The following is a 15,939-nucleotide window of genomic DNA, read 5'->3' as shown; positions in this document are numbered from 1 at the left end:
GCTGACGTTGAGAGATTTTATGCTGACCTGCAATGCCTTTTAGACCGCACTCCATCATCAGACGTCCTTTTTCTCATAGGCGACTGGAATGCTAAGGTGAGGAGTGAAGAAATATCCGGAATTACAGGCAAGTTCGGTCTTGGCGAGCCAAATGAAGCTGGGCAGAGGCTAGTAGAGTTTTGTCAAGAAAACAACCTGACCATAGCGAATACTCATTTTCAACAGCACAAGAGGCGCCTGTCCACACGGACTTCACCGGACGGTCTGTACAGGAATCAGATTGATTATATTCTTTGCCGGCAGAGATGGAGAAGCGCTATACAAGCAGTAGAAACAAGGCCTGGGGCCGATTGTGGCACCGATCATCAGCTTCTTGTTGCCAAATTCAACTTCGACTGAAGAAAACGCAGAAAACTAGAAGGCCTTTCAGGTATTATCTGGATCAAATTCCATCAGTAAATGCTGTGGAAGTGAGGAATCGATTTCAAGAATTAGATCTAGAAGACAGAGAGCCTGAAGAGATGTGGACTGTGGACTGATGTTCGTGATATAATACAAAAAGTTGCTACTAAGGTAGTTCCAAAGCAAAAGAAATGCAAGAAAGCAAACTGGTTATCTGAAGAGGCTTTGCAAATAGCTGTGGAAAGGAGGATGGCAAAAGTTATGGGGGAAAGAGAAAGATACAAGGTTCTCAATGCAGATATTCAGAAAATAGCAAGGAGAGATAAGAATGCCTTCCCGAACGTACAGTGCCAAGCAGTTGAGGACAACAGCCAATTGAGGAACACAAGAGCTCTGTATAAGACAATCAAAGATATCAAAGGAAGCTTCTGTGCTAAGCTGGGCGTGATAAAGGACAAACGAGGCAAGGACCTCACTGAAGCCTCAGAGATAAAGAAGAGGTGGCAGGAATACACAGAAGAACTGTACAAGAAGGACCCCAATGTGCAAACCGAACATAAGAAGGTTGTGATTACTGATCTTGAGCCGTGCATCCTGAAGAGTGAAGTTGAATGGGCCTTAGCCAGCCTTGCTAAGAACAAAGCTAGCGGAATTGATGGCATTCCAGCTGAGTTGCTTCGAAACCTCAACCATGACGCTGTTAACATTACAACCCTACAGTGGCCACAGGATTGGAGGAGGTCAGTTTACATCCCCATTCCAAAGAAAGGCAGTGTCCAACTACCGCACGATCGCGCTTATTTCGCATGCTAGCAAGGTTATGTTGAAAATCCTCCAAGGTAGGCTGCAGCAGTATGTGGATCGGGAGCTTCCGGATGTGCAAGCTGGGTTTTGCAAGGGCAGAGGAACTAGAGACTAGGTAAACAAATTCCAGCTTAGGACTGACTGACACAGCCTTTGTGTCTCTTTTGTCTCTTTTACTCGCCTTGGCCTGCATCACACTGTTATGCTGATGTAGAATCCTTGCAGTTTGATGAACTGCACACAAAGCTTGCAGGATCGACACCTGCTGTTTCACTGTGGTCGAGTGAATGAGAGCTTGCTCAGCATCATGCACAATGCTTGCACTGAATCAAATACATTCGTGTAGGCACCAATAAGAAGCAGTACAAAACTTGTCGCCTAGTGGCATGGTGTCCTTTAAGACTCTTCCTCTACCTTTGGTTTATCGGACACTCAAGCCTTTAGAATGGCCAGAGCAAATGCTACACTGCACAATCTCCAATATGTTGTGCATGCATGAATGCAGTGCACGCAAGTCGACCAGAATCAGACTTGCACGGGACTTGCTCTAAACGTGAGCAGGATTCCGGAGCCAACGTTTCGCCAATGTACCTAGCCTACATCAGGACAGACGCTCTCTCCTAGGTTCTTTCAATCAGAACCTCGGAGCTTGTTTCAAGAACGATTTTCCCGAAACGTTGGCATCAGATTCAAAATCCCTTTCACGTTTTAGGCAAGCAACCCTCCCAGCTTGCAAAGTGTTTAGTGTAGAAGCCTCAAATACTGCAATTTTCCCCAATGAAAAAAAAGTGCAGTGCAAATAGTACTGAACGGATTTGTGCAAGTGCTTCTCAACCAATATGCCTCAAGTTAGACAAATGACTTGGTACAACGATAGGGCTGCCAAGATGATACAAGTGCAGAAATGCACATCAACCTAGGCTCCCACTTTGCCATCATCACGCGCTGCTCCTACTGGTAAACCTGCAGTGCTATCTTTTGTAGGCAAGTAAATCTTTTAAAATTTTGTCGCTTTCACATCACACACAGCTAAATAACTTTGTATGCAACAGAAAACGTCACCTAGACTAAAAACGGGATCCCGGGAATCTGAATGCCACAGATGGCCATGCTTAGATTGTGGCTACAATGGATGCATTCCATACAAGTGCCATAATTAACGTCAATTCCCTTCTCATCAGTTAATGAAGTGGCATATGTTATTCTTAAGCAGTCTCCAGCAGTTCTAAACATGACGTGAAATTAGCCCGAGAGTTCCAGCTAGCCCGATTAGTCCAGCCCAAGACCCCAAAATAAATCAGTGAAGTACTACCAACATAGCTGTGATATGCATAATTTTCTCTGGTGCTATAAATACTCTAACTAGCAGTTCAAACTATAAAACCCTATCAGTCAACAATGAGAAAAGCAGCGTGATTAAAGGCAGTAGTTCCTTTTTTTTTTTTTTTTTCAAAAGTAGTTCAAACAGAAAAAAAAAAAAAAAAAATCAAACCAAGAAGGGGCAGCACTGAGTAATTCTGGCTATAATGGATCGAAAACTTGTGGCTAAAAAGTGCACTACTGAAGCAGCCAAAGGGATTAGAAATATTTTAGAGAGCTTGCTTTAGCAACATCTATGGATACACAAAACTGAATTACGAGTAAACTGGCAGTGAAGCCGGTCGTCAATGGGTAATAAAAATATTATAGGCTCCCACTGTTTTAAGGTGGTATTTTGTAAAGGCTGGTTTGTCAAGATGATGTTCTGTTACATCAGTAACAAATGCATGACAGCTATAACAACTTCTACTAAAGCACAAGAAAATGATTTCACCCTAAAGTGTTGACAGCATGGTGCTTTGAAGGAGGATGACACCGCGGTAACACACATAGCTAAAATCCTGCATCCCCCTTTAAGGCTGCAAAGTAGGCTTTGGAGAGAGCTCACATATAGTGCAGTTCAGCTACTGGGTCAAACTGGCACCCCGGTAACTGTTCAACACTGAACAGTTTCTGATGGTGAGTGTGCTAACATCTTTAATTCTGCTTTCGCATCTGTATTCACTAAAGAACAGGAGCTGCCTCCCCTCACGACAGCAAACGACCAAAGAACTTCAATGCCAGCCATTACTTTCTCGGAAACCAGCATATCATGCCTTATTGATAAACTAAAATTGTCATCATCCCCGGCTTTGACGAAATTAACACAAAGGTTCAAAATATTCGGTCCACAAGTCGGGTAACAAAGATTCACCACTTAATTACCGGCCCACACCACTCACCAGCATACCATGTAAGCTCATGGAACACGTTATTTACTCTTTAACGATGAACTCTCTGGATTCAAATAATTTTTTTCATCCTTCGCAGCACGGATTTCGCAAAGGATACTCCTGTGAAAGTCAACTAGCATTTTTCACTCATGACTTACATGCTAACCTCCAAACTGACGCAATTTTCCTCGACTTCGCCAAGGCATCTGACAAGGTACCTCATAACCACTTATTCTGAAACTTTCTCGCCTAAACTTGTATCCCGATATACTAGCATGGATAAAAGAATTCTTAACTCACCGCTTCCAATCAGTCATTGTCAATAATCAAATGTCTAACCTCCTACCAGTCTCCTCGGGCGTGCCCCAAGGATCCATCCTTGGGCCACTTTTGTTTCTAATGTATATTAACGACCTTCCTGAGAACCTAGATTGCCATATTCGGATGTTTGCTGACGATTGTGTTGTTTACAAAATAGTCACTAACACTTTGGAACAACAATCCCTTCAAAATAATTTGACTTATGTGAAAGACTGGTGCAATGAATGGCTAATGACACTTAACACAAGTAAATGTAAATATAAGTCGTTTCATCGTCGCCATTAGCCCCCTCCTGTCTACAGCATATCTAACGTTCCTCTCGACCTTGTCCAATCATACAAATACCTTGCTGTTCATCTTTGTCATGATCTTACGTGGAATACGCATATCTCAAACATCATATCATCCGCTAACAAAACACTAGGATTTTTAAAGAGTCACCTTCGCTCTGCACCTCAGCATGTCAAGCTCCTCGCATGCAAATTGCTAGTTAGATCAAAATTAGAATATGCATCTCTCATCTGGTCTCCAAAACAAGCATATCTTTATAATTCAATTGAAGCAGTTTAAAACAGAGCAACTAGATTCATTCATTTATCGTATTCCTTTGATATCAGCATATCATCATTAAAATCACAGTCCAACCTACCTACCCTTCCTCATCGTCGCTACATTGCTAGTTTATGCTTGTTTCACAAGTTTTTTTATTCCGAGCTTTCCGAGCTACGACAGGAACCTTACATCTGCGCACCCCCACCACGTATCTCCCTCCGCAACGGTCATCAGCAGCAAATGTCACGACCTCGCGCCTGCACCACATTTTCTTCATCATTCTTCCCCCGGACTACCAACGACTGGAACGACCTTCCCCGAGAACTTGCTGCTATCACATGCTCATCTTTATTTCTTGAAAGAATCGCGCGTGTACTTGCTCAGTGAAAATCCAGTATTTGTATAACTTACTTACATATATATGTTACCTACTCAATTTTTCATTTCTGTGCGCCCCACCCCTTATGTAACACCCTCTAATAAGGGTCTTTAAGGTATTAAAGTGAAGTGAAGTTGTGATGTGTCCAACATATTGCCGCGTGTCTCTCAGAACCGAGGAAAAAAAGAAGACAAAGCTAAGTGTGTGAGACTGATCCGTTCAGAGGTTGCCGCCTTCTACTCGTTACATTTTCTGGTGGAGCAGCCGGGTACGATTCCCCTTTTGCCGAGTTCCATCCCTCAAGGGCAACCGAGAGTCACCACGGATTTGACACCGGTCCACCGCAGTACCAGCCGCCGCCTCCGAGGTCAGTCGCCAGAGTTCGGGCCTTTGTCCTGGACGCCAGTGACCACCATGCATAGATCGAACACGAACATTATGGCTAACGGAGAGAGTTCACCCCAGTTCGTTGTCCTCCAGTCTCGAACGCCACTATCCTTCCATGGTGAGCTTTATGAGGACGCTGACTGGCTAGACCAATTCGAACGGGTTGCCAACTACAACGGCTGGGACGAGCAAAGGAAGTTGCACAATGCGTACTTTGCTCTCGAAGATTCGGCGCGGACGTGGTTCGTCAACCACGAAACGATGCTACCATCATGGGACCTCTGTCGTCGCCAGCTGTTGGCGACCTACACCGCCAACGACCGAAGGGAGCGTGCGGAGTCGGCACTGCGATCTCGCTGCCAAGCCCCGAACGAAAGAGTTGGAATGTATTACGAGGACATGATCCGCCTTTTTAGGCGTGCTGATTCAAATATGTCTGAGGAGACGAAAGTGCGCCACCTAATGCGTGGGGTGAACCAATAATTATTTGCTGGGCTCATGCGCAATCCACCCGGCATGACATCAGATTTTCTAGCGGAGGCCACCACGGTGGAACAAACACTTCAACACAGGCCACAGTACCATAACCGTGACGTGTCCGCCATGTCACCGGCCGTCTTATGCTTCTGGCTTCAACGGTTCTGGTGACGCCTTAAGGGAGCTTGTTCGATCCGTGGTCAGAAAAGAGCCGAGACGCATTCAGCTACAGGATCAAACGTCGTCATCGAGGCTTCAGTCACTCGCGGAGGTTGTTCGTGAGGAAGTTAGGCAAGTCGTCCTGGAGCAGTCTGTGCCCCTGCTGTGCAGCCATCGCCATCGAATGTGCCTACGTACGCATCCGTGCTTCAGCAGAATACCCTATGCGATTTTCCAAGAGCGAACACCACTGCGCCTCATCCAAACCAGCACCATAGTGGGTACGACTCTCCTAGAGCCAGAGTTGACACCCCTACACTTGAACCAAGCCTGCATCATCCTCCTCTTCTAGCCGAGACACGGTTTCGACTGATGTCTGGCGTGCCCCTGACCAGCGGCCCCTTTGTTACCACTGTGGCAAGGCCGGTCACATGTTAAGGTTCTGTCCGTACCGCCGCACCAGACTTCGTGGCTTTCATCCGCGTGCACGATGTCCTCGGAGTGGTGAACGACCACCCGAAATCGAGGAGTACCTGTCGGCGCATACGGATCTCCCAGACGTCCCACAATACGGGTCCCGCGTCATTACCTCTTCCCGTTATCGTTCCCCAAGTCCATGTCCCTCTACATACCGCACTGGCCGCTCGCCGAGCCCCCGCTCCTCGAGCCGTCGGGAAAACTAGGAACAGCGACCTGCGGAGGTGAGGCCGCTGACGAGCGCTGCCGAACATCCTCCATCATGTTTATTACAAGACAACAGCTATCAGACAGAGTCATGTAACTATGAACCTGAGTGCGCAGCTTCGGACATAACGGTTTCTATCGACGATTTTCTCATTACCACGTTAGTTGATACGGGGGCGGACTATTCAGTTATGAGCAGTGGGTTAGCCAGGAAATTGAAGAAAGTTTTAACAGAGTGGACTGAGCCTCAGATTCGCACGGCAGGGGGACGCCTTATCACCCCGGCTGGAAGATGCGTTGCGAGAGTTGCAATTGACTGATTTGTTTATGTTGGCGACTTCGTTGTTCTTACCCACTGCTCGCGAGACGTCATACTCGGCTTGGACTTCTAACAGGCTAACGGTGCGATAATTAATTTGCAAGAATCACGTGTGACGTTTTCGCCGAGCCAAGCCATTGCGAGATCTAGCGTCGACAGTTCATCAACCGCCTTACGTATTACAGCTGCTGACGTCACGGTCCCGCCAAGGTGCAGCATTATGGTCATGGTAAAAAGCGACTCACCATGCGACCGCGATGTACTGGCAGAGAGGAACGTGGGCCTGCTTCTTGGGAAAGGGGTCTGGGCTGTAAGAGGACTTGTTCACTTGCGGGATGGTTGTGCGAAGCTCTGGATTATGAATTTCGGGACAGAGTTTCAGCACATTGCTAAAGGAACGGTCATCGCGTATGTTGCCGACTTTATTGAGCCAGCGAACATCTGTACCCTGCCGCCGTCGCCAGCCGGATGCGTTGCACCCAACATCCTATCAACTGTGGACATTAATCCCAATCTGTCGGTGGTTGGGCGGCGGCGACTCCTAGAGCTCCTTCGGCATTTTGCTGGATGCTTTGCAATGTCTTCGAAAGTTGGGCGCACCCCAGTAGCCAAACACTGCATTATGGTTAATGCGGAGACCAAGCCGATTTCACAATACCCATACCGCGTGTCGTCAACGGAATGTGAGGCTATTCGAAGTCAGGTACAAGAAATGCTTACAGACGACGTTGTGCTGCCGTCTACCAGCTCCTGGGCTTCGCCTGTAGTGTTGAAGAAAAAAGACAATACCTTGCGTTTCTGCGTCGATTATCGTAAATTAAATCAGGTAACGAAACGGGACGTATACCAGCTTCCGCGTCTCGACGACGCATTGCACCGGTTACGCAATGCCAAATATTTCTCGTCGCTTGACCTCAAGAATGGCTACTGGCAGATAGAAGTGGACGAAAGGGACAGAGAGAAAACAGCGTTCGTCACCCCCGACGACCTTTATGGATTTAAAGTGCTTCCTTTTGGTCTCTGTTCTGCGCCAGCAACCTTCCAAAGAATGATGCACGTGTTCTCTCTGGACTGAAGTGGCAAGCGTGCCTAGTGTATCTAGACGACGACGTCATTTTCGCGTCTAGTTTTGAGGAGCACCTCAACCGGCTGCGAATGGTACTACTGGCGCTGCGTTCAGCCCAACTGACGATAAAACCACAGAAATGCCATTTCGGATTCCAGGAGCTCCGCTTTCTTGGCCATGTTATTAGTGCTGAGGGCGTGAAACCAGATCCCGACAAGACTGCTGCTGTGGAAAACTTCCCGCGCCCATCCGACAAAAAGTCAGTTAGAAGGTTTTTGGGGCTTTGTGCCTATTACAGGCGTTTCGTCGAGAATTTTTCAACGATTGCCGAGCCTCTTACGCTTCTTACCCAAGACAATGTTCCTTTTGCGTGGCAAGAAGATCAAGAGGATGCCTTCAACGAGTTACACCAGCGACTGCAGGCCGCCCCATACTTGCCCATTTTGATGAAAACGCTGCTACGGATATTCATACCAATGCCAGTAATTTTGAACTTGGTGCCGTTCTGATTCAGTGGCAAAATGGCACTGAGAAAGTTATCGCTTACGCGAGTCGTTCTCTTTCAAAAGCAGAGGCAAGCTACTCAACCACGGAAAAGGAATGTCTCGCGGTAGTTTGGGATATAACTAAGCTCCAACCCTATATTTACGGCCGACCTTTTAGGGCTGTGAGCGACCACCATTCGTTATGCTGGCTAGCCAACCTCAAAGACCCCTCTGGACGGCTTGCAAGGTGGAGCCTCAGTCTCCAAGAGTACAACATTACTGTTGTATACAAGTGCGGCCGTAAGCACGACGACGCCGATTGCTTGTCACGTGCACCAGTTGATGCTGCCCCTCCCGACAGCGAAGACCACGACTTCCCATTTCTTGCTGTAGTCACGACCACTGACATGGCCCAGCATCAACGGGCTGACCCCGGTTTAAGCCCGCTTATTGAGCATCTCGAAGGCCTTGATGTAGCTGTCCCACGTGCTTTTGCATGGGGTTTATCCTCCTACAGCATTCGCAATCGCGTCCTATATAAGAGAAACTTTCAGCACAACAAGGAAACCTTTCTTCTCGTTGTGCCGTCCGACCTCCGGCCAGAAATCTTGCACGCATGCCCCTATGAGCCTTTGGCTGGTCATTTAGGAGTCACGCGAACATTAGCACGCATTCAACAAAAGTATTATTGGCCTAAGTTGCTGCCTTCAGTCCAGCACTACGTGAGAATATGCCGAGATTGCCAGCGGCGAAAGACACCTCCGCTGAAGCCTGCAGGGCTTCTTCAGCCGATACCTCCGCCAACAGCCCCTTTCCAGCATGTGGGCATGGATCTTCTGGGCCCTTTCCCACCGTCCACATCAGGGAACAGATGGATAGTAGTGGCGACTGACTACTTAACGCGATATGCCGAGACAGCCACTTTCCCGTGCAACTGCTGCTGAAGTAGCCCAGTTTTTTCTCAAGACCATCATACTGCGCCACGGTGCCCCATCGGTTATTATTACTGACCGCAGTACAGCCTTTACGGCTGAACTAATGCAGGCTCTCTTCAGCCTTACCCGCACAAGTCATCGTAGGACTACTGCTTACCATCCGCAAACAAATGGACTGACTGAACGCCTCAATAGAACACTTGCAGACATGATTTCCATGTACGTCAACGTTGAGCATCGCACAAGGGATGAAGTTCTTCCGTATGCAACTTTTGTATACAATACGGCTGAACAGGAGACGACACGTCTTGTGCCATTCCAGCTACGGTCGTCCCGTCACCACAATGTTGGACGCTATGCTACCCATAAGTCACGGCGACGATGCCACCAATGACTATGCGGACGTCGACATATTTCTGCAGCGGGCCGAAGAAGCGCGCCAGCTCGCACGGTGCTGTATTCAACATCAACACCGCGATGCCAATCAGTACAGCCTCCGACACCAACCTGGCGATCTTGTATGGGTGTGGACACTAGTACGCCGTCGAGGACTTTCCGAGAAGCTACTTCGCCGTTACTTTGGGCCATACGAGGTCATTCGGCGTCTTAGTAACGTGACATACGAAGTTGTTCCTCGGGGTCAACGACTCTCAATACAGCAGCGCTCAAGTGCTGAAACTGTTCACGTAGTGCGGATGAAACCGTATTATGAGATGGAGTGATATTTTGCATGTGTGCAGCTTTGTGTTCCCTGCTTCTCCTGTGTGCATCTAGTTTGAGGACACTCCCAGTGTCGAGTCGCAGCTTTCGAAGAGGGGGGGTAATGCCGCGTGCCTCTCGGAACCGAGGAAAAAGAGGATGAAGCAATGCCGCGTGCCTCTCGGAACCGAGGAAAAAAAGAGGACGAAGCTGAGTGTGTGAGACTGATCCGTTCAGAGGTTGGCGCCTTCTACTCGTTACAATATACAACATCAACAATTGGCCCGTAAAACTATGATGTAATTTGCACAACCGCTCAGTACATTTACCTGTAACCAGAAAAACGGAAGGCTTTTTACTGTACAAAGGGAAAACACTGCCAAGGCCAGTAAGCACAGTTTCCGCTAAGCTCTAGCACAAAACATGCATAAAAAGTGACTCCAACTTTTTAGTTATGCAATGATGATTTTTATGACACAAGGGCAGCTTTGGCCATTAATCACCACGGTAAAAGGTATTTTTGTCTAGATAAGGTGGTACCAGACACATTACCCAAGCACAAGGCCAGGGCAAAATTTAATTGTCAATAACTATGTTAAATCTACGAGTTTTTGCAATAAACGTTTTGAGTAGATATCATGTGAAACATTAATCAGATAGATTAAAAAAGCAGTAGCCGCTATTATGTTCACATAAATACAAAAGCCTTCCAGTGTCAGTGGGGGTCACTGGTGTCGACAAATAAATAATGAGCTTATTTCTAAAAACCAAACAAGCAAGAAAGTGACTCAACGATATTCAATATTAATAACCTTCTATGCTGCGAACACGTTCTGTTGTCCCTTGTGTCTTCCACTGCGTCTCGTGGTCTTTCACGCTACTTTAAGATGAAGCCAGACTACACTGGCCCTGAACATATCAGGTGTTTTTTAGCTGTTTAAGAGATTGTTATTTTAAATTCTGCAAGAGATATGATAGCGTGGACTGTACAGGGGGATTGTACAGCAAGGCAGACATTATGCATGTGGCAGAGCTCAAAATAAACTAATCAAATTTTTACTTTTAATTTCAAGTACCAACATAATAAAAAATAATTTAAAGTTGCCAACAATAAGCTAAGACCAGTTTATAAACTTTCTGTATCGGCAATGCATTTAGAAATATTTAACATCAAAACAAATTTTTTAGCTCACAAACCACAATGCACATTTTTTGGGCGGCATCATAGGGCACAGTATTGTTGCGGAAATCACGCAACTGCTTCTACAGCAAAAATTAGATGAACAGCCTCCGTATTTGCTGTATTATAAATGCGAGCAATGCCATTTTTAAAACATGCACTGCAGGAAGCAAACTTTACTGGCTAAAAAAAAATGCGCACTTTTGACGTTAGCATTTCGAACAGCACTGACAGTCTTCAACTTCCTACTATAATGTTGGACTCCAACGTGAAAAGCAAAAAAGTTGATTAGTTATTTCTAGCATATTGTTATCACTTAGCTCTATCCCATACATAATGCCCATCTTTCTGTACAATCCACCTGCACAGACTGCACGAATGTATTCAGGGTTAAAAAAAAAACGATCTGTAAACAGTAAAAAAAAAAAATGTACAATATGTTAAATGCACACGGCCCTGTCATGAGAAAACTTTAATGCCATTTTCATCCCATGACAGCTGCCTGCCTTAACCTCTTTTCTTTTGTGCTGCCAGCTGACAGAAATTACTGTCACTTCCAAGGGATGGTACTGACAATGCAGTGCCCTTTGAAACAAATGTGTACAATTAGAAGAATATTTCATTGCAATTGTTATAATGCGTAAAGACATTTAAAAAAAACAAACACTACAAAGCCCACAACAACTGCATATTTACTGAAGAAAGCTGCCAACTACCATGGCAAGCGGTGACAATATTTAGAAAGACGAAGACTAATATAACAGCACCGCAGCTCAAAAATGCAAACAAAATGCTGGTTGCCAATGCACCAAACCATAGAGTGTGCTATATAATGGCCTTTTTGCAAAAAGGAAAATGGGATTCATTCCCCAAACAATACCCATCTTCATGGTGAAACTGAATTTATTTAGTGAACATGCAGCCTACAGTATTAACAGATAGTGGCATGCAGGGAGGTTGCAGCAACATGGAATTGAGAGTAAGCATGGGGGCCAGGTTAATTAAGGCTGTGTCACAAAAACTTTTTTTAAGTATTATGAAATCAGTGTTCATAAACTAAGAATTCATACTTAAGTTTTTATATTACCTGCATTTCAATATTTTTCTTCTCTTATATCAAATGTCAGATTATATAATGAACTCCAGACAAGTGCATTGAGACAGCACACTGAATGTCAAAAACAATCCAAACATGTCTTTTTGAGTAAATGTCACTGAATATGAAGATAACCGCATGCGGTGATGCTCATTGGCGATGCATTGTGCAATGATATTCACGCTTGGGTGACGCTGTTGCATATTTTTGCATAACGGCGCACTGCACGGAGAAACTAGACTTATCAATTAGAGCAGCATGTTTTCAGTGTTTGTTAGCGCCGCCTTGTCAATCGGTCACCTCAGACACCATCAGGGAAGCATAATTATGCTAGTACCCATTTTTAAAACTAAACAGCACAAAAAGCAGTAAAAGCACTAATGGAAATCCTGCTGATGCATCATATTTCCAAGGGGCATAGCACAGTGATGTCAAACCACACTCTGCAGTGATGAGACTTGTAAAGAGCAACTTCTCCCACCCTTTTCAATGATTAACAATATGTAGCCACAGCCACCTTTCTTGCCTTTTACTCCTACAAAGCTTTCACAAAACTATCTCAATGCTCATGCATATGAAGTGAGCATCTGCAGGTTCTACACTGAAACTGTGCTAGGAAAACAAAATTCACTTGCAAAAAACGCTCGAACAAAAGTTACATGCTCACAAAAACGTCTGCAATCGGTCTCACAAGCTGCTTCCAGGTGAAGAGTGAAATTTTCTTCAATACCAGAACCTCAGCAGTGTGATGTTTGGCAGTGCTGTGGCAGCCCTCAGCTCAATGTGCGATGTGTGTCACCGTGAATTATCGTCACACACAGTTAGCAGTAAATAAAATAAATGTTGTATCAGCAAATCTAACACCTCTGATGTCAGAGCCATGGCAATCATTCACATTTCTGACAAAAGATGCATGTTGTATATAATGTTTCCCTATGGACTCCTGCCCTTGAGATGCACTAATGGAAAACAGCATTCAAAAATGCATGCATTCAGGTCTCATGACAGGGTCTTTTCACAGCCATCACATGGCCCAGCAGCTTCATTGTGCTCACAACCTCACAAACTGTAACAGCAGCTTACGAGCGCAGACAGCATCTGACATGACCACAGAATGTTTTTTATGGGAAGGATCACAGGAGGAAACTGAAGGATTCTGTCACCTTGAAGAAGAACAATAAAAAAACACAAAGGTTGACATCAGGTTTAAGAAACTCCCACTGAAAAATTCTTGGCACTGCACACATATTATATCCTATATATATATATATATATATATATATATATATATATATATATATATAAAGAAACAAGGGATTTCCTGCTCAATGTGTGGAAGAAATAAACTCTCATAGCTACAGTAACCATACACACAAGAAAGCATGGCAAGTGTTTATCTGTCCAACCATGTTTCAGCCTTCCATTACTCAAACTGACATAGTAGGCAGGAGTTGCATTCTTAGAATGAAAATATTTGAGCACAATTAGACCTAGGGCAAGAACAGCAAGTTAGAAAACATAACCAGAAGCACAACCATGCATGTCAATGATGTGCAATCCAGCTCCATCTGCTCTTCCATTAAACCACCTACATTTGAAAGATCAATGATAACAAAAGAAAAAAAAAAAAAAAAAAAAACTCGGGGCCCAATTCCTGTCTGAGCCAGTGTATAAATCATAATAGAAAATGGCATATCGACATTCTTGAATTATTTCCCATTCAGCAAGCATTAACATCAGTGTCAAGACAAGTGATGAAGTGTATACTAAGACAAAAGTAAATGGCAATATCTACTCAATCAGTTGCTATAAATTGTCACTATGTCGCAGGTACCTAATCACGATCAGCCATTTACTTCAGACATTGAGCACATGCTTCACTGTGCTCAATATCTGTTTTGCCTTTCACCCCAGATTGACAACCAACACATAGCATCGGCTATTTCTCCAAGTCAAAAACCGCACACACGCCACGCGCGTTTACCTCTGACATCACGCCGCTAGCCTCAAGAAATGAAAGGCACGCAAGCCACGGGACTGGTTCCGTAATGTATGCCCCCCCCCCCCCCCCTACTCTAGTGCTCTCCCCCTTGCTCTAGTAGAGCACCGCTTTGAATATGAAAACGCGCTTGCCTTCACACGCCACTGCAAACACTACCAATAATGAAAGATAACTTATTTGAAACGCCTGCTAGTTAACTTTACAGCAATTTACAGAATAAGAACAAAACTTGGATATCAAGGTACCACGTGTACAAAAAGTACGAAAGTTCGCATCCCTTGAAATTTCCTCTGTATACAAGCGCATCTCTAAACAACGCATTGTTTTGCTCATTTCTTCGTTGTTATTGGCGCTTCGCGAATTAGGCCTTAATCAGCACGTCGGAACACAACCGCGTGGCCAACAGCAGGCGCGACAACTAGAAGTTTCATGAAAGCCTGGGAGGTCATCGAAGGTGTGGCTCGTAAAAAAAAAAATAACAGAATCAAACGAGCAGTTAACCTTCTCCACGCACACCGCACGCACACATGCTACAGAAAAAAAAAAAAAGCCGAAACAGACACGCAGCCTGTTTTGATATGTGAGCTCTGCGCTGACAGGGCTAGCTGATGGCAATAATCGAAAGCACTCGGAGGATCGCACGTGTTTTCTCCGAGTCGCGGAGAACAGCGTGCGAGCCATACAGTACACTCGAACGAAGAAGTGGAGCGTAGGCTACATGTTTAGCAAGCGCAAGAGATAGCGGTTTCGCCACTGATGGCAAAATCTCACCACCGGCAATCCTAAACTGTGCGTACACACTTTTCGACAAGCCTTGCCACAGTTATCACGTGATTCACAACGCGCACCAGAAAGTGCGAGCAAATAAGTGCAGTCAAACTTCCACCAATGACCACTACGGATCTAAAATGTAGATGGTCCTATTTTTTGTGAGAAGCTGTCACTTACCCGAGAATTCCCGGACGAAAGTGTTTCACCTCAGTTCTCCACGGCGTGCCGCCATATTGACTGATCAAGTGTTGGTTCCTATTGAGAGCATACGTGCTTGCACGGTTTTCTCTTTTCCGCTTCGTAGGATTGTAGAACTTGTCTGCGCCACTTGTCAGTTCGCTCTGTCCATTGACGGTTTTCTTCGACTCTGTGACACTTGCTGCAGTACTATTAATGGGAATATACTCAGGAGCACGAAAATTCGAGTTGTTGAGATCCATCGTTTCTAAGCCTTGCTGCGTTTCCCAGATGGAGTTCCACAGTCGCAGAGCCGGCCCGTAATGTTCAGGCTGATACCAGCCAATACCAGGATCCATCCACTGGACCAAACACACACTACGTACAGAGATTCCCACCCCGTGCTTCTCGAACACTGATAGCTACGAGAAGAGCGAGGGAGGGAGTATTAAAAAAGGGGGGAACTTTCCTGCGGTTGTCCGCCGAGGTGCACCAGATAGGCGACACGACCGATACACACGCCGTTTGCAAAGGCAAGGAAGGCAAGGGAGGCAAGCCCCCTCGAACGGCGCATGCGTGCGGGCGTACATGTAGCCACAACCACCTTTAAACTTCAACGCATGGCTAAATATTCATTTCAAGCTCGAAACAGTAATAAAAACCATGTATGTTTTTAGTCTCATGATATTATTTGGTAGCAAAGCAAGGTCGTGTTCAGCCATGTTTTTGTGTAAGTAATGTCAACATTGAGCGATTGAGCGTCCAGAAATGCACCTGAACTTGCAGAGAGCC

General features: G+C 45.4%; 1 protein-coding gene across 1 annotated transcript in view; it reads right to left on the bottom strand.

Moving 5' to 3' along the window:
* LOC146205858 (terminal nucleotidyltransferase 4B-like) overlaps positions 1 to 15,703 on the bottom strand; it is a 65,861-nt gene extending 50,158 nt beyond the window's left edge. The window contains exon 1 of the mRNA XM_084590507.1: positions 15,148 to 15,703. Within this exon, the coding sequence (XP_084446633.1) occupies positions 15,148 to 15,506 (359 nt within the window). The 5' untranslated portion in view covers positions 15,507 to 15,703. The remainder of the gene's footprint in view (positions 1 to 15,147) is intronic.
* Positions 15,704 to 15,939: the final 236 nt, after the last annotated feature.

The sequence above is a fragment of the Amblyomma maculatum genome, chromosome 1 (assembly GCF_055883805.1).
Source record: "Amblyomma maculatum isolate TAMU_Amacu chromosome 1, ASM5588380v1, whole genome shotgun sequence".
Taxonomy (NCBI): Eukaryota; Metazoa; Arthropoda; class Arachnida; order Ixodida; family Ixodidae; genus Amblyomma; species Amblyomma maculatum.
The sequence above is the reverse complement of the archived record's forward strand: the minus strand, read 5'-3'. Positions and strand labels throughout refer to the sequence as shown.